Below are 26,027 nucleotides of genomic sequence, written 5' to 3'. Positions count from 1 at the left end.
GTGCCTGAGCGACAATCGAACCGCACACCTACCGTCCTTTATCATCCACGAATATAAGTTAAGTATCAATTGCTTACTCACCAACAGTAAGATATGTGCGTGTTTGACCAGTAATAACGACACCTATTGCAAATGTTGGCAACACATGAACAGACATTAAAAATGCACGTTAATTTTCAGTAGCGGGCCGGTGTGCACGTGATAGGGCTTGAAATGAAATTATGAATATTTTTGTACTGGATCAGGATTCGGACGCATATACTTACCTTTGGAGGGTTGCAATCTTGGGAAAAGGAACGAAATGATTGAACTATACTGTTCCGAGAGATTCAGATCCTCGAAAGAGGAGATACGAATTCGATTTACAGTCCAGCACCAAATTTTTCAACGTCTCTAGTTGAATCAGGTACGAGTAAAATAAGAGCCCTGTTCCTTTAAATGGCAATCGGTTCATCAAATAAAATAAAATTTTCTAATGTAAGTAAGTTTACTGGCGACTGTATTTCTGTTTACCATGACTTCCGCCTATGTCATTCCCCAGTTGGTAATGAAGGAACGTGATGTTTAATGCGGATTCTGGATTATAACGTCTTTCTCTTGAGGTTACCAGAGGTAAAGTAAGTCTGTTTGTGCCTCTTAAAATTAAACGCCTGAACCCACGCATTGCACCTGTGATAGTACGTTCCACCAGACCACTTTGGCCACATTTCCCAGCCCCAAGAGTGTGCTGTAACGGATGATCTGCTTAGCTTACGAAATTAGTCACGGTGGAAAACATGCGAGTCTATTAAATGTTTAAGTAGAAGCAAGCTTCTGACGCGGGGATTATGCTATTCTCATGTCAGCAGGATGTAAAGACTCTTCTAGGCATCATAGCCTCGATGTGAGGCCATTTGGAAATTTTCACTAATTCAGCAAATTTCGAGAAAATCCACTGTGAAGCGTGAAGTTACCGGATAATTCGATTAATACCATCGTTATTACTATCATTTTCTTCATACCGCTGCTGAAACACATGTGTTTGAAGATCATATAATGCCTTTTGGTCATTATAGAAGTAGTTGCCCAAGAATAGGTTCTTTTCCTGTCACGGAATCCTTTTCATCTTAATATCAAACATCAGAAATTACTCGTAGATTACATTAAAACTAAAGTAATTGATGAAGACTTTACTTGAAAACAAAAACGCGTTGCCTTTCTTCATTTACTAGCGCCTATAAATGGCTGTCGAATACTGCCAAACCAAAAGCCAAGGAATCTTACTCCCTTCCCATATACGTCGCTGTCATTTCTCCCACATGATTAGGCCGACGTTACCTGCTGAAAAACACGCATCTGACTCATTGACCCTACACTTAGTCGCTGACCATAAATTCTAGCTCAGAGTGACACCAGTATAAGTTTTCATTATGTATTATTAAGCTCTAGCATGAGGACACCTATCTGCTGGTGGATAATAATTTTGATTTTTAATGTATTTTCTTTCGTTGTCAACACTATCGATATATGACGTTTTTGACTCCAAGCAAGACACAGAACTATTTGCGAGATCACTGTAAGTTCAAGGATGTTATTCCGAGCTGCTGGTGGAGAAAAATTCAGTAGCTGACATCTCTTTGCGTGCAGGCAACAACGATATTTATGGGGTTCGATTCCCAGTCACCACTGAACTCTTCGTCATATTTTTTCTAGTTCAAACATGCTCACATGTCGCTGCTGGTGTAGCAAACCCATATTTAACGTTCGTTTTCTCTGGAATATAACAGCGATAGGTGACACTTTGGAGTCCTGGGAAGGAAAAAATTTATGTTTCATCTCGTCATTTCAGTTAGAACATCTAGCTACTGCCACGAAAAAGCGATATGGCACAGTAGATTGTGCTTCGATAACAATCCGATTAGGTTTTGGGTTCGAATTCCTGTCCAAATCAAAGCTTTACCTCATGGCATCTCAAGTAAGTTATTTGTGAAGAAGAAATATTTAACATCTCTCGTAGTTTGTTAACAAGGACAGTAGATGCTGGGTAGGAATTCGCGTCCGTTAAAAATGTATACGTTATGTTATTTTAAGTTGATATTTGATAACTGATACTGTCTAAAATCGAGGTATATCACTCTCTGTATGCTTCGTCAGGAATGACTGTTAGTTTCCGTTAATCGCGAAGCCTTAGCTTAGTCTGCATGACCTGGGTTTGTATCCATATGCAGAACAGACGGTTCGTCGTGTCATTTGAAGTTCATACATATTCTCAACTAGCTCCTCGTGAATAGCTTAAATTTTTAATGTCATTTTGTGTTAAATAATAAGTACGGTATGTCACATTGAAGAGGAAATCATGAATACGACGAACTTACTATGTGCATTACCTATCTGACGTAATAATGAGAATGGTACCATTTCAGGTGTGTCATTTATTGTAATAAATGTGAGCTTACAAGCCTTAAAGACAGTCTTATCTGTGATAAGGTGTTCCCTGATATTTGTGTTGCCTTGGTATTACTTTACATCTTGAGTTATTGCGATACAGAGCAGTGTTTTCTAGTGGTGACTTGTTGGAACCATTTTCAATAGTCAAACGACTGTACCGAGGAGCGATTAGAGGACCTGCTAGACACCTGCGTTATGTGGGTTGCATGTGAATCAGGCGAAATGCAATTCAGGTCGTTCGGATACTTTTGAGCACGACTATACATAAGTAGCTTGAAAATAACCGGCTCGTCGATTTCTCCTGTGTTTCTCAGCAAAAATTCTATATTTTTTGTAGTTTTCTAATATTACATGTTAAGTAACGTTTGTTCTACGCAATAACGAGACTGCTTAGTAAAATAGGATGACATGTGATGTGTAAGTGGTAGAACACACTCTTGACTGAACTGAATTACATTTTGTATTTTATTGTCAGTTGTTCACATGTTTGTACTTATGACAAGATGGCATACGTAATACATTAAAACTTTGCTGTAATCAGTAAGCGACCCACAGCCACTGTTAGGCGGTGATGTACTGGTTGATCCAGTCCACATAGCTGGACACGCGCGTGAATACGTCTGGATAGGGTGGCTCGCCGCAGTTGTAGGACCACGACACGATGCCCACCAGGACTCCCTCGTGGAACAGCGGCCCTCCAGAATCAGCCTGTAGGTATCATTTCCAATGTAAAATTTTCAATATTTCAAAGTGCATAATTTTGCTGTATTTATATGTGGTGTCTGTTCTTTCGGACATCATTCTAGTTCTGAAGCCACTGTGAGTCAAAGCACACAGGAATTAAAGACATTAGCTGCCAATAGTTACTGATTTATATCAATGGGGCAAGCTGAAAATTTGTGCTGGATCGGGCTTCGAAGCAGGGTCTCCTGTTTACTAGGTAGATTCGCTGACCACTACGTCGTCATGGCACGGACTATCCTACCCCACCTCCTGTCGGACCCAAATTCTCAGCTTATCCACACATTCCCCATTATCCTCATTACTCGTGACATTTCTCTGATTGCCGTAAGCGTACGAGCTTGGTGTGCATCCACACTGAAGGAATCATTGGCTTTTCTCGCCTTAGTTACATACAGGGTGACAATTACAGAACCATATAAGGAAAAACGTAAATTAGTTACAAACTGCGGCGTACACACACCATATCTAACATGTTAACGACACTACAGATATTCAGATTTAGGTTATGACATGCTCGATATGCCTGCCATCATTGGCAATGATGTAGCGCAGATGAATAGCGAAATTCCGCATGACCCGCTGAAGTGTCGGAACATCGATACTGTCGATGACCTCCTGAATGGCTGTTTTCAGTTCAGCAGTGGCTTTGGGGTTATTGTTGTACACCTCCTTTTTAATATAGCCCCACAAAAAGGAGTCGCGTGTGTTCAGATCTGGAGAATATGGCTGCCAATCGAGGCCCATGCCAGTGGCCTCTGGGTGCCCCAGAGTCAGAATGCGGTCGCCAAAGAGCTCTTCCAGAACATCAAACAATCTCCTGCTTCGATGGGGTCGAGCTCCGTCTTGCATGGACCACTTTTTGTCGAAATCAGGGTCACTTTGGATAATGGACATGAGATCATCTTCCTAACCCTTCACGTACCGTTCGGTAGTCAACGTGCCGTCGAGAAATATCGCACCAATGAGTGACTCGACATTACACGCCACACAGTCACCCTTTGCGGCTAAAGAGACTTCTCGGCCGCGAAATGCGGTTTCTCAGTCCCCTAATGTGCCAATTTGGCTAGTGACGAACCCATCCAAATGAAAGTGGACTTCGCCTCTAAGGCAAACCATACGGCGCATACTAATTCCCAAGACGCCCCGCTGCCAACCGTGCAGTTTGAACGTCCTAATGCAAAACGTTCAGAAGTTATGACGATTTTACTTCATGTAGTTCAATAATTGTCACCCTGTATGTCTGAAAGACATATATAGGGTGGTCCATTGATCGTGACCGGGCCAAAAATCTCACGAAACAAGGGTCAAACGAAAAAACTACAAAGAACGAAACTTGTCTACCTTGAAGGGGGATGGCGCTTTGGGTGACCCGCTAGATGGCGCTGCCATAGGTCAAACGGATATTAACTGCGTTTTTTAAATAGGATACCCCATTTTTTATTATATATTCGTGTAGTACGTAAAGAAATATGAATTTTTTAGTTGGACCACGTTTTTCGCTTTGTAATAGTCACAAACATATGGTTCACAATTTTACACGAACATTTTATTTCGGTTGTTCAAAAAAATTTTCAAATGTGTGTGAAATCTTATGGGACTTAACTGCTAAGGTCATCGGTCCCTAAGCTTACACACTACTTAACCTAAATTATCGTAAGGACAAACACACACACCCATGCCCGAGGGAGGAATCGAACTTCCGCCGGGACCAGCCGCACAGTCCATGACTGCAGCGCCGTAGACCGCTCGGCTAATCCCGCGCGGCTTCGGCTGTTCCAATGTGATACATGTAGCTTTGTGAACGCATGCTGTTACAGCGTGATTACCTGTAAAACCCACATTAACGTAATAAATGCTCAAAATGATGTCCGTCAACCTCAATGCATTTGGCCATACGTGTAACGACATTCCTCTCAACAGCGAGTAGTTCGCCTTCCTTAATGGTCGCACATGCATTGACAATGCGCTAACGCATGTTGTCAGGCGTTGTCGTTGGATCACGATAGCAAATATCCTTCAACTTTCCCCACAGAAATAAATCCGGGGACGTCATGTCCGGTGAACGTGCTGGCCATGGTATGGTGCTTCGACGACCAATCTACCTGTCATGAAATATGCTATTCAATACCGCTTCAACCGTACGCGAGCTATGTGCCGGACATCCATCATGTTGGAAGTACATCGCCATTCTGTCATGCAGTGAAACATCTTGTAGTAACATCGGTAGACCGTTACGTAGGAAATCAGCATACATTGCACCATTTAGATTGCCATCGATAAAATGGGGGCCAATTATCCTTCCTCCCATAATGCCGCACCATACATTAACCCGACAAGGTCGCTGATGTTCCACTTGTTGCAGCCATCGTGGTTTTTCCGTTACCCAGTTGTACATATTATGCCGGTTTACGTTATCGCTGTTGGTAAATGACGCTTCGTCGCTAAATAGAACGCATGCAAAAAATCTGTCATCGTCCCGTAATTTCTCTTGTACCCAGTGGCAGAACTGTACACGACGTTCAAAGTCGTTGCCATGCAATTCCTGGTGCATAGAAATATGGTACGGGTGCAATCGATGTAGATGTAGCATTCTCAACACCGACGTTTTTGAGATTCCCGATTCTCGCGTAATTTGTCTGCTACTAATGTGTGGATTAGCCTCGACAGCAGCTAAAACACCTACTTGGGCATCATCATTTGTTGCAGGTCGTGGTTGACGTTTCGCATGTGACTGAACACTTCCTGTTTCCTTAAATAACGTAACTATCCGGCGAACGGTCCGGACACTTGGATGATGTCGTACAGGATACCGAGCAGCATACATAGCACACACCGGTTGGGCATTTTGATCACAGTAGCCATACATCAACACGACATTGACCATTTCTGCAATTGGTAAATGGTCCATTTTAACACAGGTAATGTATCATGAAGCAAATACTGTCCGCACTGGCGGAATGTTACGTGATACCACGTACTTATACGTTCGTGACTATTACAGCGCCATCTATCACAAAGTGAAAAATGTGGTTCATTCATATTTCTTTACGTACACCACGAATATGTAATAAAAATGGGGGTTCCTATTTTAAAAAAACGCTGTTGATATCCGTTTGACCTATGGCAGCGCCATCAAGCGGGCCATCCATAGTGCCATCTGGTTTCCCCTTCAAGCTAGACTAGTTTCGTGCTTCGTAGTTTTTTCGATTGATGCTTTGATGTTTATTTCGTGAGATATTTGGCCCAGTCACTGTCAATGGACCAAATGGACCACCCTATACATATATATATATATATATATATATATATATATATATATATATATATATATATATATATATATAAAAAGCTCGAATTCTTACAGGAATCAGAGAAATGTAGCGGGTAATGAGGATAGGGGCACTACATGCGTAATGTGTGGATAAGTTGAGAATTTGGGTGCTAGGGTAGTCCGTGCCGTGACGGCGTAATGGTCAGCGGGTCTACCTAGTACACAGAAGACCCTGCTTTGTATCTCGGTCCGGCACAAATTTTCAACTTGCTCCATTGATATAAATCAGTGCCCACTGGCAGCTAATGTCTTTCATTCATTAGTGCCTTTACTATTTTTGTGTCATCAAAGATGTTGATAATAACTACCTTACCCATGGCAGTAACATATTTTATTTATTTACTTATTCTACTAATGCATTTATCTTAACAGAAGTGATTAGGGCGCACATGCCCTTTTTTATATCTAACCGAACTACCTGGTGAGTAAACGTTACAATATGTATAGAACTGTGTAATATACAGGCTGATTCAAAAGTAACTGTACACGTTTTGTGGATGTAATGTATGCATCAAAGTAAGAGTAACACTTAAAGCAACTATTTCAGAGTTATGCAGTAGAATAGGGATCACAAGTGCGACGGAAGCAACACAGAATTGATTCTTTTCAGAAAACAACGACGCGAAGAGACCTGAAATTCAATTCAACTACGTACTGTATGTTTACCTCAGGACACGTTCAGAGTGATGCCCATAGAGATGAAGACACTGACGTGCTTGAAGTCTTACCGCTCCTGGAGGCTCCGCTCATCCCATTCTGCACAGTTCACTGCCGTAGTTGTGCTACATTCTCGATTACAGCACAATACACGAGCTCCTTGCAATAGCCCCGAGGGTAGAAGCCCAGGGGTTAAGATCCAGAGATTTGGCGGCCCCAGCATCTGGTCCTGCGCGACTTGTCCGCTTATCGGGATAAGCAACTTTGAGATATTCTCTGGCACTCGTCCGAAATATGCAGGGACACTATCGACAAAGCAACATCAGTCGATACGCAGGCGTACACGACACGCCAAAGCCTTTACTGGCCCATGATCTAATGTCTACCACAAATGACATTATGTGTCATAACTCGGAAATAAAGCAATTTCAGGCAAAACTTTATGTAACATTTTATTCTTATATTGAACCATACATTACACCAACAAAGAGCTTACGGTTACTTTTGAATCGCCCCGCATAATGATAATAACAATAGTGAACTCATCTGCTGTGATTACTGTTTCAAGCAATATGTGTAATAATAATAATAATCCATAACATATAGTAGTGAATATCAGGAATTTAAAAAATGTCGCCCATTCATCCCTCCTGGACTATATGTTGTATAGTGATATAATTGTGTAGGCACATTCAGCAGCATACGTGAATACTGTCTGAAAAATGTGTTACGAATAGAGTCAGTAGCAGCGAAGAAACTAATTTTAACGTCATGTACGATGCGGTAGTTTTTCACGTATCTCATTGTTTATTACGGCATATCTCCTAAACTATGTGCCGTACAATGTTATAATTATTCAAATAGTTCAAATGGCTCTGAGCACTATGGGACTTAACTGCTGAGGTCATCAGTCCCCTAGAACTTAGAACTACTTAAACCTAACTAACCTAAGGACATCACACACATCCATGCCCGAGGCAGGATTCGAACCTGCGACCGTAGCGGTCGCGCGGTTCCAGAATGTAGCGCCTAGAACCGCTCGGCCACTCCGGCTGGCTATAATTTTTCACTTATATTAAGTGTGCTATAGTGCATACCGTCTGTAAAATGTGTCGCAAACATATTTAGTGGTAAATAATTAATAAATTATAACGTCATGCCTCATACGGTACTTTCACTGTATGAACAGCGGAAAAGTAGCATGTGTTTAAAAAAATTCCTGTCGAAATAATTCAAATGCCAAGATCGCTTAAATACTGTTTACTAGATTACCGGTTTTAACACACTAAAGGTGCCATCAGCTGATCTGAATGTAGCTTAACATGTATAAATCATTTGGATGTAACGATACATTTATACATGTTAATCTACATTCAGATCCGATAATGGCACCTTTAGTGTATTGAAACCAGTCATCTAGTAAACAGTATTTAAGCGATCTTGGCTTTTGAATTATTTCTACAACAGAGTGATCGCCCCACAACACACTATGTGTTCACTGCAAAATTTTTCCTGTCGTCATTTAGTAGGGATTGTCAGCAATAAAAAGTTTCGTTAAGGTTTGAAATTATGTGTAAAGTTCGTTGAAAGTCGCTAAGTGCTCTCATTCTGAAATATTGGATGAATAAAGTCTGGGAATTCATCCTTTGCGGGTTATGCTCCTTTTACACCCCCACCCTTATTATAGGTACGTGGTTCTTACCTCCACAACGTTATTCGCCTGACAGTAAACTATATGAGTATCAAGTTTGATTGAAAGCGGTCCATAGGCTTAGGAGGAGATGAGGAACACACACACACACACACTCACTGACACACACACACGTGCACACACACACACATACATACGTACATTTTTATAATATGTATGGATTAGAGTTGGTTCTTATCCAATTGGTTGGGGGGGGGGGGGCATGATTACTCAGAAATTCACAGTTAAGCTCCTGGCAGAGGCTTCCTCGAACCACCTTCAAACTATTTCTCCACCGTTCCACTATCGAAAAGTGTTTGTGAAAAACGAACCCTTAAATCTTCCCGTAAGAACTCTGACTTCTCTTATTTTATTATTATGATAATTTCGCCCTATGTATGGTGATAATTTCGCCAACAAATTATTTTCACGCTCTTAGAAGAAAGTTGGTGAATGAAATTTCAAGAGAACATACTGCTGCAACGAAAAACGTTTTTGTTTTAATGATTGCAACCCTAACAAGCGTATCATATCTGTGGCACTCTCCTCCCTATTTCACGGTAATACAAACCGAGCTGCCCTTCTATCAACTTTTTCGACGTCCTCCGTCCGTCTGATTTTGCCATATTATGTGACCAATCTGCTCATATCTCCTTCGGTTTATTTATTTCCGCTGACTGAATCAACTGAACTCCGACGGTCACTGTGCTTACAACTAAGTGTGACCTGCCTGCACCATTTTGTTTGTCTCCACAAGCTGAAGTACGAAACAAACATGTGGGTGTGAGGGGTGTTCGCCGCCATGGGATGAAAGAATTGGTTGACGAGTAGGAAAAGAGACACAAAGTGGAATTAAGTGAATGATATATGTTTCGTATGCGTCGTAGTATTGGGCATTAGTCAGTTACAAATGTGTAAATAAGAGAGCCACAGAAAATTACTGTTATGGCCGTGCGCAGCAGGCACAAGAACTGTATATATAACGTATACATAATCATTATATTCCGGTTAATTATATGCTCCACTATATAACTTACTTTATACTATCACAGATCTGATTATGACTTCAATAGAGACATATTCGCTTTTAGAGTCAATAAACAGCGATGCTTACAGAACAATCGTTTGCAAGTCATAGGCCGAGAACGCCGAATAAGGACTATAGAATGTATCGTATTGGAAGTAAAGACGAAGAGTTTGATTCAGGACACTTGTGATCTATCAAACCTGGAAAAAACCTCAATTTTTCCTGCAGGGGCCACCTAAGCTGACCACATGAGCATCATGCGACATTTTGAATACCCTCTCGCCCTCTTTATGCAATCGACTTAGTTGGCCAGTTTTTGAATTTTTTTGTTTAGTTTGTTAAGTAGTTTAAACTTTCCCAAGAGGGTAACGAGGAGAAAAAAGACATTTGTAAACATAATGCAAAAACTAATTAAGAAACAAAACGGTTTAGCTGACATAAAGTTTACGCAAAAAGTCAGTTGTGCAATTTGTTAGTGCAACAACAACGTGTGCTTAACATTCAAGGATGATTTTAGCGAGAAAAAGAAATGAGCTTCAAACAGTTAAGACTGGCTAAGCTGGTGACGTAAGAGGTTCTAGAGCATTTTAAAATCTCGCTCAGAGTGCATGCGCCGCAGTTTAGGTGCATTTTATAGGCGAGTTCTATGCTGTTTCCCTGACTTGATAGACCACAGTGTCCTATATCAAATTGCTTCTTACGACTTATCCGACATCATAGTGGTACGATGTTCTACAACTGATACAGTGAAAACTTTCAAAAAAGAGAAAAAAGATACACCCTCACCTATTCAAAAGAAAGCCGTACCTATGACTAACGTTCCTAGTGTTATTACACTGCCATTATTTACGAACAGCTAGTCAAAATTCGTTTTTCCATTAGAAATTTCACTTTGAAGCTAAGAAATAGTTTTCACAAACAGCACATTTAGACTGAAAATAAATGTGCACACAGCTCTAGAACATTTGCCACACTTGTTCAAATACTGAATGTGTAGCCACCAAATTTATGTTATATACACAGAGAACTGTACTTTATCTGCTGAGTTACTCATTATTGTCACATTTACTATATGGAGGTAATTATAAAGCAGTCAATATAATCCTTAAACACGATATGATCCATTCAAAAATTCACACGCACTGTTGCCTATGGTTAGGCCACCAACCACACAATGGTGTAGTGCTGGTTGCCGCCATTCGCATACGCCAGCCGCACTAGCGCGGGAGACCGACCACACCTGCGGCAGTAAACCCATCGCTGTAAAAAGAAAAGCCTCCCAACAAAAAAGGAGTAAATCAAAAACAAGAGAGCCAGAAAACTGTGCCTGTGACCAAAGCTGTGGCAAGTACACAAAAAAAAGCAAATATGAGGAGACTGACTCCGATTCTGACATCTTTTTAAAAATTGACGAAAGCATGGAGGTTCGCTTCAGAAATTCCACACCATAATCAGCACATGTAGGTGGAGGAAATTATATCTGCCTAAATTTAGAGGGGGAAAGACGAATTAATGCAGCTACAGAGATGTCCGTACCATACAAAAAATACTGGAAGAGTACCTAGAAGTTATGTCTCTAAAGCCTGTGGACAAGGACAAAATAGTTTTCCAGTTAAATTAAAAAAGACATTTCTGTTATCAATAAGAGTTATGTGATAGGGAAATGGTCAATTCCTCATATTGGTACTGGGGGTGAGAAATATCAAACGAGGACTCTACTTTGTGCATAATGGTTTTGCTGATTTTCATGAATGAATACAAGTCAGTGATTCTCGTTTGCGTGTGTCTTTTTTCTATATTATTGTCAATATATTAAGTATAATTGTAAATACTTCTTGCCCATTGCTGGTTGAATTCATAGTTGTATTTCTCTCCGACGTACGTTTCGCACCATAAATATTCTAGAAGCATCGCCCACAAAAAAAATCCCTGTTATACACATGTATTATTTCGTGTGTTCTCTACCTCATTTATAAGATCTCAATTTTCTATCTTTAGTGTACATAACAATATCACACGTATATTATATATTTGATGAAACATTATTAAGAATTTCTGTCCCAAAAAATACACTGCTACTATTTTTTCTAGTCTTCATTTGTAACTTCAGAAATGAAATACTCTGTAATAATTACAATTTTTCCCCAACAGTTACACTTTTACTTTCAAAAATACAGAATAATTTTTTGATTTTGCATCGTATTTAAGAGGGGAAAGGACGTCAAACGGGCCGACTTGGAGCACGAGAGGTACCACAGGACATTTTAATTTCCACTGTCTATGCTTTTACAATAAATTCATAAAACTTTGTCAGCATGACCAGGAAGGATTTACGATTCACACTCATAGCAGTGGAAGTTCAAAACCATAGTAAAATAATTTTTTTACATGTCAAATTTCATCATTTTTTCACTTACTATTGGCTGCATTTGTTGCTATAGGTACACTAATCTTCATAAGTAAGAGAAATTCTTCGATGAATTTTGCACAGCATTCAAAACATACAGGGTGTTTCAAAAATGACCGGTATATTTGAAACGGCAATAAAAACTAAACGAGCAGCGATAGAAATACACCGTTTGTTGCAATATGCTTGGGACAACAGTACATTTTCAGGCGGACAAACTTTCGAAATTACAGTAGTTACAATTTTCAACAACCGATGGCGCTGCGGTCTGGGAAACTCTATAGTACGATATTTTCCACATATCCACCATGCGTAGTAATAATATGGCGTAGTCTCTGAATGAAATTACCCGAAACCTTTGACAACGTGTCTGGCGGAATGGCTTCACATGCAGATGAGATGTATTGCTTCAGCTATTCAATTGTTTCTGGATTCTGGCGGTACACCTGGTCTTTCAAGTGTCCACACAGAAAGAAGTCACAGGGGTTCATGTCTGGCGAATAGGGAGGCCAATCCACGCCGCCTCCTGTATGTTTCGGATAGCCCAAAGCAATCACACGATCATCGAAATATTCATTCAGGAAATTAAAGACGTCGGCCGTGCGATGTGGCCGGGCACCATCTTGCATAAACCACGAGGTGTTCGCAGTGTCGTGGCTGGCTCTGAGCACTATGCGGCTTAACTTCTGAGGTCATCAATCGCCTAGAACTTAGAACTACTTAAACCTAACTAACCTAAGGACATCATACACATCCATGCCCGAGGCAGGATTCGAACCTGCGACCGTAGCGGTCGCTCGGTTCCAGACTGTAGCGCCTAGAACCGCACGGCCACTCCGGCCGGCGCAGTGTCGTCTAAGGCAGTTTGTACCGCCACAAATTCACGAAGAATGTCCAGATAGCGTGATGCAGTAATCGTTTCGGATCTGAAAAATGGGCCAATGATTCCTTTGGAAGAAATGGCGGCCCAGACCAGTACTTTTTGCGGATGCAGGGACGATGGGACTGCAACATGGGGCTTTTCGGTTCCCCATATGCACCAGTTCTGTTTATTGACGAAACCGTCAGTAAACCAAATGCAGCCCACATGCATATCGCCGTCATCAATCCTGTGCACTATATCGTTAGCGAATGTCTCTCGTGCAGCAATGGTAGCGGCGCTGAGGGGTTGCCGCGTTTGAATTTTGTATGGATAGAGGTGTAAACTCTGGCGCATGAGACGATACGTGGACGTTGGCTGCAACACGGCGAACGGAAACCCGAGGCCGCTGTTGGATCACTTGCTGCACTAGCTGCGCGTTGCCCTCTGTGGTTGCTGTACGCGGTCGCCCTACCTTTCCAGCACGTTCATCCGTCACGTTCCCAGTCCGTTGAAATTTTTCAAACAGATCCTTTATTGTATCGCTTTTCGGTCCTTTGGTTACATTAAACCTCCGTTGAAAACTTCGTCTTGTTGCAACAACACTGTGTTCTAGGCGGTGGAATTCCAACACCAGAAAAATCCTCTGTTCTAAGGAATAAACCATGTTGTCTACAGCACACTTGCACGTTGTGAACAGCACACGCTTACAGCAGAAAGACGACGTACAGAATGGCGCACCCACAGACTGCGTTGTCTTCTATATCTTTCACATCACTTGCAGCGCCATCTGTTGTTGAAAATTGTAACTACTGTAATTTCGAAAGTTTGTCCGCCTGAAAATGTACTGTTGTCCCAAGCATATTGCAACAAACGGTGTATTTCTATCGCTGCTCGTTTAGTTTTTATTGCCGTTTCAAATATACCGGTCATTTTTGAAACACCCTGTACTTACAGGTGTACAAAACTCTAGATTTTTTTTAATTTATGAAAAAGTGAATGAGCTGTTACATTTTAAACTTCATGGTTAGAAAAAGCTCAAATTTTATAGTCTGTTTGTAAACACAGAGCGATAAGCAGGTGCGTAATCACTGAGGTCAACGCTCACACAGAGTGACTCCCATGTGGCTGATGCAACACGCTCAATAACTAAGTAAGCAATGAGTAGTTTTTTGTAAGGGTAAGGGAAAGGGAACAGGCCTACTTTATTTGATAGGTTTGGAAAATTCTAGAGTTTCATACACCTGTAAGTATGGTTTGCATGCTGTGCAAAATTTATCGAAGAATCTCACTTACTCATGAAGAAAAGTGTGCCTATAGCAACAAATGCAGCCAATAGTAAGTGAAAAAATGATGAAGATTCACACGTAAAAAATTTATTTTGTTATGTTTTTGAACTTCCACTGTTATGGGTGTGAATCCTGAATCCTTCCTGGTCATGTTGACAAAGTTTTATGAATTTATTTGTAAAAGTATAGACAATGGAAATTAAAATGTCCTGTGGTGCCTCTCCTCCTCCAAGTCGGCCCGTTTGACGTTCTACCCCCCCTTAACTGACCTTGCCCTGTACACCCCGAAATGTAGAAACTTAAGCTACATTTAGGCAACGTTTGCACACTAGTATCTGTGCACACTCACATTGCAGGAGCCAGCTTGCTGCTCGACGCCACCTGCGCAGATCATGGTGGGGTAGACCGGGTACTCGAAGCCGTCCCAGTAGAGAGACGAGCATAGCTCCTGGTTCCACACCACGATGTCCACTTTCTGCAGCTCAGCCGGAGAGCTTCCACCGAACTGCAAAATGTGTTACTTCTCGTTAGGGCGTCCCGAAACTACAATGAAGCCGTTTACAGCTTGAGCCGTGGTAAAATTTGCTGTTTTGAAGAGCGCGCCGCAGCGCGTAGTGTGTAGCAGTCGCCCTCCGTTTCTGGCGGTGGCGCCGCTGTGGCAATCACAGCTTTGGTGTCTCCCTCTGGTGGAAAGCGGGAAATGTTGCCTGTTCACGTGCATTTAAGGGGCGCTATAAGCTCGCCAGTAGTCAGTCTGGACTCTCGGCGAGTATAGGCAGTTGGTCAGTCGGAGTGAGTCTGGGTCAGTCACTCGTCACCGGTTGCTGGTCTGTCTCTCGTTCGCATTTGTGCGGCAGTCAGTGTCGGGCTGTCGTCCGGAGTGCTAATATGTGTTAGGACGCCAGTCTGCTCAAGTTTGTTCAGGCAATGGGCATTGGCGGTTGGATCGATCGGTTGGTGGGTAGCGCACTGGGACACAAGATGACTTGTCCGTCTTGAGCGTCGGTGCATGTGAGGTCGCCACGTGAGTCCAGTGGGCCGCGCCGAATAGCGAGGGGTAGTAGCTTCGCGGCCGACACGAGAGCAACAGGAGCCAACCTACGACATCGGTCTGGCCGGTGCGAGCTGCGACGCCGTGAGATGGGAGATCGGCGCGCCTTCCTGCGTCCGTTGAAGCAGCTGGCAGCGGACGGTTCGGGAGAGCGTTTTGGGGGTGCTGCGCCAGGTCTTTGCCAGACATCGCAATTTATTAGAAGTGATTCGAGATATGTTGTTTCATTAACTTGTTAAATTCTACTTGTTCTCTTGGTCAGTCTCTCATCCCCAGCTTGCTCGTCTGTCTACCGTCCGCATTCGTTAGGCAGTTGGTGTCTGTCTGTCTGTTTGTCGATCTGCCGTACGTTAATAGCTGCCTCTGTCATGTTTGTCGGATTCGGTGTTAACGAATTTATTGCTTAAGGTGTAAAGGCCGAATTCCTGAAATATGTTTTATCTTGCTTATCATCTTGAGAGGCGGTATATGTGTAATATAGAACATGTTTGTACATTTTATGTAAGACTGCATTTCATGGGTTTTTATTCGTCACCCTTCCACCTTAAGAGTTTCCTTTAAAATAAAGTACCACCTTCGGTGGCAAGTAAATTTTTTAATGTTAGTGTTTTGTACCATTTCAATCCCTCTTACGGTGTGCATAGTTTGTGTTTGTGTGAGTTGTTAAAATTTTTAGTTTAAAGTAATCTGGTGCGTTGCAGATTTGCATCAGTGTAGTCTTTCAGAGGTTGTTGTGAGCGGTCGTGACTACGGCCGTGTTAAAAGGGAGCGGCAAGGTTCTCAGCCTGATAGCTCATACTATATAAAAAAAATTGTTATTTCTGCCTCTGAATAAATTGTAACTTGATATTTACCGGGTGCTTTCTGATTATAATTTTAAATCTATTTAAAAAAAAGGACTTTTAGGAATATAATTTCCATTTATTAACAATTATTTTTTTAATTTGTTTCATCAGTTATCAATTGGCAAATACTTCCACATTCACATAGTGTGATTAAATGTGTTAATGTTCTTGATGAATCGCTAGTAAATAAATTCTCAAGAAAAGGTTTTGAAATTAAAATTCACGGTTCACAGCTATCGAACACTCAGACTCAAAAACAGTTTCACTCCAAAGAGCTGAGTAAAACTATCAAAATGTTTTGAGTAATTCACAAATCAATCGATATTCAACCCATCCTTGTAAACTGTTCGCTATTCAAAACCAATTTACACAACATCTATATGTGTGACAGTTTGTAGCCTCAGATTGAAAGAAAACGGAGTCTGAAAACATACTCTTTATGAAACACAATAGATATTACCATGAAATAAATATCAGAAACATGCACTCCAGAACACTTCTTAGAGGATATTAAAATGGGGTGTGTCGACCTTTCACCTTTGTGACGGCTTGAATGCTGCAGGGTACACTCTCAACGAGGTGCCGAATGTATGTCGAGGAACGGCAGCCCGTTCTTCCTCAAAAGCTCAAACCAGAGAGCGTAGTGATGTTGGTCGCTTGGGGTTTGGAAGAAGTCGAAGTTGCGACTCATCCTAAAAATGCTCCATTGTGTTCAAGCCGAGACTCTGGATAGGCCAGTCTAATTCAGGAATGTTATTGTCTACAAACCATTGTCTCAGTAATGCCTTTTTATACAGCATACGTTGTCATATTGATACAAACCATATCGTCTCCGCACTGTTGATATACTGGATGCATCACACAGTGTTGTAAAATGTGTTCTTATCCAGTTTGTTTGCTTGGTGATCAGCTGATCTGAGTTTTGATTTAAATGTTCTGTGGAGGGGTTCGTGGGCAACTGAGTGAAAAAGTGTCGGGTGATATTATTATTATTATTTTCTTTTGGAATTTAATTCTATTATTTTATCTATAAATGTAAACAATGAATTGTTTGGCAGCTGTACTTGATCATTCAACAGGGTTTTCCTTTCTGCTGATAGATCATCAAGCATACAGGCCGAACAGTTCATTGTTTTACGCTAATAGATACAATAATAGAATGACACTCCAAACGAGGATTGTTATTGTAGTAATAGTAATAACACAGAAAACCTTTTCACTCAGTCCTTGAACCCTCTACAGAACATTTAAACCAAACTCAAAGTTGATCACCAAGGCTTTCAACCACTCTCTAACAGCTATTACATTCACATTCAACACTCTAAAACACAAACCATCAAACCCACCCCACACACATTACATATGTATACCAGGTGATCAAAAAGTCAGTATAAATTTGAAAACTTAATAAACCACGGAATAATGTAGATAGAGAGGTAAAAATTGACACACATGCTTGGAATGACATGGGGTTTTATTAGAACAAAAAAAAACAAAGTTCACAAAATGTCCGACAGATCGCGCTGGACAGCAAAACGTCAGTGACTACGCATGACAATCGTGTATAAAGTATAAAAGCAGCTGTAATGAGAGAGAGAATCAGATACGCCAGCAGTCGCAGCATGTTGACATTACCTGAAAAGGCGCTTTTAGTAAAGCTGTATTATCAGAATGGGGAATGTGCCAGTTCAGCGTTACGATCCTATCGCCATAGGAAGGGGATTCGAACGGGTAAAGGTCCGTTGACAAATGCAGCTGTGGCGAGAATGATTTCGAAGTTCGAAGCCACGGGTTGTTTAGACGATAGACCCCGTAGTGGCCGACCGAGCACAAGGCGTAATGCTGCTGAGACAGTTCAGGGATACGGTCGCAGGTTCGAATCCTGCCTCGGGCATGGATGTTTGTAATGTCCTTAGGTTAGTTAGGTTTAACTAGTTCTAAGTTCTAGGGGACTAATGACCTCAGCAGTTGAGTCCCACAGTGCTCAGAGCCATCTGAACCATTTTGAACAGTTCAGGAAGAAATGGAGACTGTAGCGGGTTCGTCTATGCACGGGGAAGTCAGTGCTCGTGCAGTCGCACGTCGCACCGGCATTCCATACACTACTGTTTGGTTGGCACTGAAGCGTACCCTCCGATGCTTTCCGTACAAAATCCATCGGCATCATGAACTGTTACCTGGTGATTTAGTGAAGCGGAGGGCATTTGCGGTGTGGGCGTTTCAAAAGATGGCGAAAGAGACGATTGGTTGAGTAACGTGTTGTGGACCGACGAAGCTCATTTCACGCTCCGGGGGTCTGTCAACGCCCACAACTGCAGAATTTGGGCTACCGAAAATCCTAGAACTGTCGTGGAAACTCCTTTGCACGACGAGAAAGTCACGGTATGGGTTGGATTTACCACATCTACCGTTATCGGGCCTTTTTTCTTCGAGGAAATGCGTGATTCTGTTTTTGTAACTGCTACCGTGACGGGTGAGAGGTGCGCCGATATGTTACAGAATCGCATCATCCCCAGCCTGGCTGATAAGGACCTGCTGGAATGCACGATGTTGATGCAGGATGGCGCTCCACCCCATATTGCTAGACGCGTGAAAGATCTCTTGCGCGCGTCGTTTGGTGATGATCGTGTGCTCAGCCGCCACTTTCGTCATGCTTGGCCTCCCAGGTCCCCAGACCTCAGTCCGTTCGATTATTGGCTTTGGGGTTACCTGAAGTCGCAAGTGCATCGTGATCGACCGACATCTCTAGGGATGCTGAAAGACAACATCCGACGCTAATTCCTCACCATAACTCCGGACATGCTTTACAGTGCTGTTCACAACATTATTCCTCGACTACAGCTATTGTTGAGGAATTATGGTGGACATATTGAGCATTTCCTGTAAAGAACATCATCTTTGCTTTGTCTTACTTTGTTATGCTAATTATTGCTATTCTGATCAGATGAAGTGCCATCTTTCGGACATTTTTTGAACTTTTGTATTTTTTTGGTCCTAATAAAACCCCATGTCATTCCAGGCATGTGTGTCAATTTGTACCTCTCTATCTACATTATTCCGTGATTTATTCAGTTTTCAAATTTATACTGACTTTTTGATCACCCGGTATATATATATAGATATATGCTCTTCAGCTCACTCTCTCTCTCTCTCTTTCACACACACACACACACACACACACACACACACACACACAAATGTAACATCATGAATAGACGTTCGCTTTCAACATATACTTCGTCAGTTTGGCAACATGTAGGTAAACAAACCAAACAGGAGGAAAAACACATAATGAACTCACAAGAATTACGCCTTTAAAAGCACAATGTTCGAACAAATGGCTATAACTAGGGCAAAAGAATAATAGTGCAGCACAAAGAAGAAGGAAAACATGGTGAACAGCGTGAAATAAAAAAGTTCGGAATAGAAAATTGTGCTTACGCTTCGGAATTGAAGCAGTACTGCGACCTCCAGACCAGATGAGAGGAAACGCAGATGCCAAGAACCTGCAAGTGAGTACTTACTTAGGTAAAAAAGACGCGACGTTAACTGTTTGATAATCTAAATCTAATAAAAATGCATCGTTCAAGATGCCACTGAAGATGCCTTAGAGTAAGAAAAAGACGAAACGCGTCTGGGAAAAATAAATTAAGTCGCAGTGGACTACATCTTGGACATTTTGAAATTAAGTCGCAGTAAGGAAAGGCGGTTTTATTTACAAAAGAAGTTTTCATGTCCTTCCGCTTTTAGAGTTTTCTTGTGCGCGATAAGAAGACCACGTAGTAATACCCCAAACACCACAACGCCACTTCCTCTGTGCTTCACCTTTGGCACTTCACATGATGGCAAGTAACGTTTCCGAGGCACTCGCAAAACCCAGCGCCTGCCATCGGATTGCCACAGGGCGTAGGGTGAATGATCATTCCAGATGACGCGTTCCCAGTCATCCACTGTCCAGTGGCGTCACTCTTTCCAGCGCTTCAAGTGTCGCTAAGGACTAGCTACAGAGATGTGTGACGTATGAGGAACCGCGCGACCGTTGTACCACACACTCTCGTAACTCGCTACGCACAGCCATTGTGTGAGCTGGACTGCTGGTTGCATTTTGGAATTCGCGAATGATGGCATACGCTGGTTTCCTGTTATTTTTTACAACCATTCCATCTGTGAAGCGTTTTGAAATATATAAACAAGTGTGCGCCTTGGCTGACGTAATGTGTGACTTCGTAACAGATAAATCAACGTCAGCTGGCTTTAAAACGTTAAAAATAACCTTCCCTGATTTTCCGAACGTACGTTTCGCATCAACTCAGTCAAGAGCAGAAGTGAAAGATGTGTTAAAACGATTTGCACCTGCAACCGATTCACTACGGTACCTCACATGGGATACTTCCTAATACTGTGCCAGCGTAGTGGAACAGCTTGCCGTGGCATAGGCTCAACAAGTCTTTCAAAGTCCACTGCAGAAATACCGAACCGCGTTGCATCTACAGCCGTTCATAATTGCCGAAATGTTGCTGGTGCAGGGTTTTGGGTACGAACTGACCTCTCCATTATGGCCCATAAATGTTGGAATTAAGTCGGGTGATGCTGAGGGAATTAGATTAGGAAATGAGACACTTAAAGTAGAAAAGGAGTTTTGCTATTTGTGGAGCAAAACAACTGATGATGACCGAAGTAGAGAGGATATAAAATGTAGACTGGCAATGGCAATGAAAGCGTTTCTGAAGAAGAGAAAATTGTTAACATCGAGTATACATTGAGGAGCAAGTAAGTCGTTTCTGAAAGTGTTTGTATGGAGTGTAGCCATGTATGGAAGTGAAACATGGACGATAACTAGTTTGAACAAGAAGAGAATAGAAGCTTTCGAAATATGTTGCTACAGAAGAATGCTGAAGATTAGATGGGTAGATCATATAACTAATGAGGTGGTACTGAATAGGATTGGGGAGAAGAGAAGTTTGTGGCACAACTTCACTAGTAGAAGGGATCGGTTGGTAGGACATGTTCTGAGGCATCAAGGGATCAGCAATTTGGTATTGGAGGGCAGCGTCAAGGGTAAAAATCGTAGAGAGAGACCAAGAGATGAAAACACTAAACAGATTCAGAAGGATGTAGGTTGCAGTAGGTACTGGGAGATGAAGAAGCTTGCACAGGATAGAATAGCATGGAGAGCTGCATCAAACCTGTCTCAGGACTGAAGACCACAACAACAACAACAAATGTTCGATGGGATTCAGGTCGGGCTATCTGAGTGGCCTAACCATTCGCTCGACATGTCCAAAATGTTGTAGTCCGGTGACATGGTGCATTGTCATCCATAAAAATGCCATCGTTCTTCGGAAACATTAACTCCATGAATGGCTGCAGATTGTCACCAAGTAGCTGAAAATAGCCATTTAAAGGCAGTTATCAGTTCAGTTGGATAAGAGGACCTAGTCCATTCCATATGAAAACAGACTACACCATTATGAAACCACTAACAGCTTGCACAGTACTTTCTTCATAATTTGGGTCCACGGCTTCGTGGGGTTTGCGCCACACTTGGACGCTCTTGCTAACCGATATCGGGATTCATCCGACTGGACCACAACTTTCCAGTAGTCCAGGGTCAAATCGATGAGGTCTTGTGCCCAGGAGAGGCGGTGCTGGCGATGTCGTACTGTTAGCGAAGGAATTATAATTAAATAAAGACCCTAATCTGCCGACAGGCGTTGATATACATCAACGGGGACAGCTGAAAATGTGTGCCCCGACTGGGACTCGAACCCGGGATCTCCTGTTTACATGGATGAAGCTCTATCTATCTGAGCCACCGAGGGCATAGAGGATAGTGCGACTGCAGGGATTTATCCCTTGCACGCTCCTAGTGAGACCCACATTCTTAACTTAATGTCCACACACTACATTCGTAGTGCCCCTGCCCATTACACTCATTACTCGCGGCAGACAATCTTACTGAGTCCCGTAAGAGTTCGGGCAATGCGTATGCATCCAGCACAGAAGAAGAAGGTCAATGGCCGGTTAGCCTTAACTATATGAAGATGGTATCTGTTCTTTCGGACATGTCATCTTCGTATATGTTAGCGAAGGCTCTCTCGCCGCTCGTCTGCTGCCACTGTCCATTAATACCAGATTTCGCCACACTGCCCGAACGGATACGTTCGTCGTACATCCCACATTGATTTCTGCGGTTATTTCCCACAGTACTGCTTGTGTGTTAGCACTGACAACTCTATGCAAACGCCACTGCTATAGGTCGTTCAGTGAAGGCCGTCGACCGCTGCGTTATCCGTAGTCAAAGGTAATGCCTGAAATTTGGTAAACTCGGCACGCTCTTGACACTGTGACTCGCGGAATATTGTATTCCCTAACGATTGAGGAATAAATTTCTGAGAATTTACGTTTGGAGCACTTTATTGTATGCCAGTGAAACACGGACTGTAAGAAAACCGGAACAGAGGAGAATCGAAATGGGGTGCTACGCAACAACGTTGAAAATTAGCTCAACTTACAATGTAAGGAATCAGGAGGTTCTTCGCACAATCGGCGAGGAAAGGAATATATGCAAAAGTCTGACAAGAAGAAGGTACTGGGTGGTAGGACATCTGTTAAGTCATCAGAGAATATCTTTCACGGTACTGGACGGTAAAAACTGTAGAGGAAGAAAACAGATATTGGAATGCATCCACCAAATAATTGGGGGCAACGGCCTTGCCGCAGTGGATACACAGGTTCCCGTGAGATCACCGAAGTTAAGCGCTGTCGGGCGTGGTCGGCACTTGGATGGGTGACCATCCGGGCCGCCATGCGCTGTTGCCATTTTTCGAGGTGCACTCAGCCTCGTGATGCCAATTGAGAAGCTACTCGACCGAATAGTAGCGGCTTAGGTCAAGAATACCATCACAACGACTGGGAGAGCAGTGTGCTGACCACACGCCCCTCCTATCCGCATCCTCAACCGACGATGACACGGCGGTCGGATGGTCCCGATGGGCCACTTGTGGCCTAAATATGGAGTGCTTTATCCACCAAATAATTGAGGACGTTCGTGCAAGAGCTAGTCTGAGATGAAGAGGTTGGTAAAGGAGTGGAATTCGTAGCCGGCTGCATCAAACCAGTCAGAAGCTGATGATTAAAAAAAAAAAAAAAAATGCGAACTGGAATATTTCTTGCGTCTAGCTTCAACTAACATTCCGCATGCACTGCGTCGGTTAGGGAGTGTGTCATAGAACTGTTGTATCTTCACCTGAGGCAAGCTTGCACACAGCTGTTGTGACTGGCCCTTGATATAACGGATACTGGCGCTAGGCGAAACTGACGCTCTAGCTGGCTCCACACTCTTTCTGTCTGGGGCAGATCTTCGCAGCTTAAGTGCCTATTACACAATGCGCGTAAACCGTACACGTATGCACCAGCGCCCCAAGCGCGCACATCTGTGACTACAGGCTGGTTCACGCAGACCTATTACACCATCCACGCGTGATGTACCCGGCGCACATGCGCAGTAGACAGTGATAACGCGAGAAACGCAAATAGGTCTGTCTGATCTCTTGTAAAGTCTTTCGGTCTAACGCGCCAAACACATCCCGGCTTGGAGGAAGAGACCAAACAGCGAGGTCATCGGTCTCATCGGATTAGGGAAGGACGGGGAAAGAAGTCGACCGTCCCCTTTCAAAGGAACCATCCCGGCATTTGCCTGGAGCGATTTAGGGAAATCACGGAAAACCTAAATCAGGATGGCCGGATGCGGGATTGAACCGTCGTCCTCCCGAATGCGAGTCCAGTGTGCTAACCACTGCGCCACCTCGCTCGGTGTGCCAAACACAAGCGGGACCGAGTGACATATTTTAACGTCATTCGTTCAAATTATTTAATTGAGCTCAAGGTTACAATTTAATAAGACATTTTTTATCATTATCTGAATTACAGACTCAACAGTTAGTTTTATATTATGAGACTTGGTCACTCAGGTATGTGTATATCCAAAATTTTGATTTATACAACATTTTTCACATGAGGGATCCACTTGTTTTTGGAGCTATTGCCCTGGCAGTGACAGTAAATCTTCGGATTAGGGCAGAACGACGATGAAAACGAAAAACCAGACGTTGTTGAGTTCGACCCTGACTGAAAATAATGGACGAAGGCAGGGGATTATATTCACTGCCAAAGAAAGAACTGAGGCCCGAAGATCCGCAAGAATTTCGGAACGTCGTGAAGATGGACATGGCCTGTATCGAGAAGCTGCTGTCTATGATAGAAGGTGGGATTAGGAAGTGTGACACAGCCAACAGGGAGGCTGTCTCACATTCTCGAAGGTAAGAATTAAATCATTTGTTTATACGTTTCGTGATCATACCAGCCAAGATCACGAATAAATTTCTGATAAATGCCCTGTTATGATGCAGGCTGGTTGTTACACTGCGTTTCCTGGCGACTGGGGAATCTCTTACAAGCCTGGTTTTCGGCTACCTTTCATTTGGCCACCATTTCAGAAGTTGTTATGGATGTACGCACTCGGCGATCACTGCCAGTTTCTCTTTCCTGGTGTGCTGAAATAAAGCAAGAGATGCAATCAAATCAAACATGAACTTACATAGGCTAAGGCATTACGACACAAATCGAAAATCACCGTGTAACGTTTTATGCATATTACTCAGAAAGAAACGATTGTCGACTGGAAAAAATACTTTTCTGCATTTATGAAAACCTACTTACTGAATAAAAATGTGGAAAACCCCCAACACAAAAATCTGAAATTAGCCACTAGTCACCTAATAATAAGCAAATAACAAGAAGAAAGCACTGCGATGCCCCTTCTGCGCATTCGCAAGTTATCGCTGCCTACTGCGTATGCGCGAATCGACGGCAGTTTAGAACTGCTCTCTATTCTGACGCGCAGATTATGAGTTTGCGAATTTTCGTAGTTTCACCCGTTCTACCGCTAGATGGCTGTCGCGCTAGACCAGTGCCGTTCTGGCGGATCTTCTTGTAATACCCCCTTTACTGACCATGGGAGTCCCTCCCCATCAAGCGGACAGCTCATATAAAAAACTATCATGTGTGGACGACCGTTATCCTGTTGGAAAATGTCACGACGATACAAGCACAAGAGATAACACGGGATGACTCAGCATGTCCGTGACATACTGTTGTGCCATCAAAATCCCCTGAGTAATTATCAGCACTGACCTGAAGTCACACTCGATTGTACCCCACTCAGTGACGTCAGGAGTAACATCGCAGCGTCTCTCTAAAACAGCGGAAGTATGGAATCTCACCCCAGGTCCCTGCCATACTCGCCGACAGTCATCATCCGGGATAGTACAGAACGAAATGCGACGCCGTTCGTCAGCATTCCATGCTTCCCAATCACGGGACCACTCCAAATGCAGCCGTTTGTGTTGTGGTGTTAATGACAGGCTCCGCGCGGGATAGTAATATCCTACTACAGCTACTGCCAGTCTCTAAACAATAGTGCGACATGGCACAGAATTTTGCAGTGTGTCCATTACTTAATCACTCACCACACAGCCCATTATTGACTCCCCCTGAGATTCATCTCTTCTCGCACGAATCGCTAATTACGAGGACAATATTTTCGCACAGACAACGTGCTGTAGACCAGCGTAGAGGATTGGAGGAAAGCACAGGCGGCTGGCCTTCTGTGACAAGGGTATTGAAAAGTTGGTACTAC

At 42.8% G+C, this 26,027-nt stretch overlaps 1 protein-coding gene and 1 pseudogene across 1 annotated transcript in view; one reads left to right on the top strand and one right to left on the bottom strand.

Moving 5' to 3' along the window:
- Positions 1-2,919: 2,919 nt before the first annotated feature.
- LOC124712818 (mite allergen Der f 3-like) overlaps positions 2,920-26,027 on the bottom strand; it is a 90,853-nt gene continuing 67,745 nt past the window's right edge. The window contains exons 6-7 of the mRNA XM_047242901.1: positions 14,781-14,936; positions 2,920-3,135 (exon numbers count right to left, since the gene is read on the bottom strand). Of these exons, the coding sequence (XP_047098857.1) occupies positions 2,989-3,135; positions 14,781-14,936 (303 nt within the window). The 3' untranslated portion in view covers positions 2,920-2,988. The remainder of the gene's footprint in view (positions 3,136-14,780; positions 14,937-26,027) is intronic.
- LOC124726544 lies at positions 23,032-23,149 on the top strand (annotated as a pseudogene).

Source organism: Schistocerca piceifrons, chromosome 1 (genome assembly GCF_021461385.2).
Source record: "Schistocerca piceifrons isolate TAMUIC-IGC-003096 chromosome 1, iqSchPice1.1, whole genome shotgun sequence".
Classification (NCBI taxonomy): Eukaryota; Metazoa; Arthropoda; class Insecta; order Orthoptera; family Acrididae; genus Schistocerca; species Schistocerca piceifrons.
Note: the sequence above shows the minus strand (reverse complement) of the source record. Positions and strands in the feature narration are given on the sequence as shown.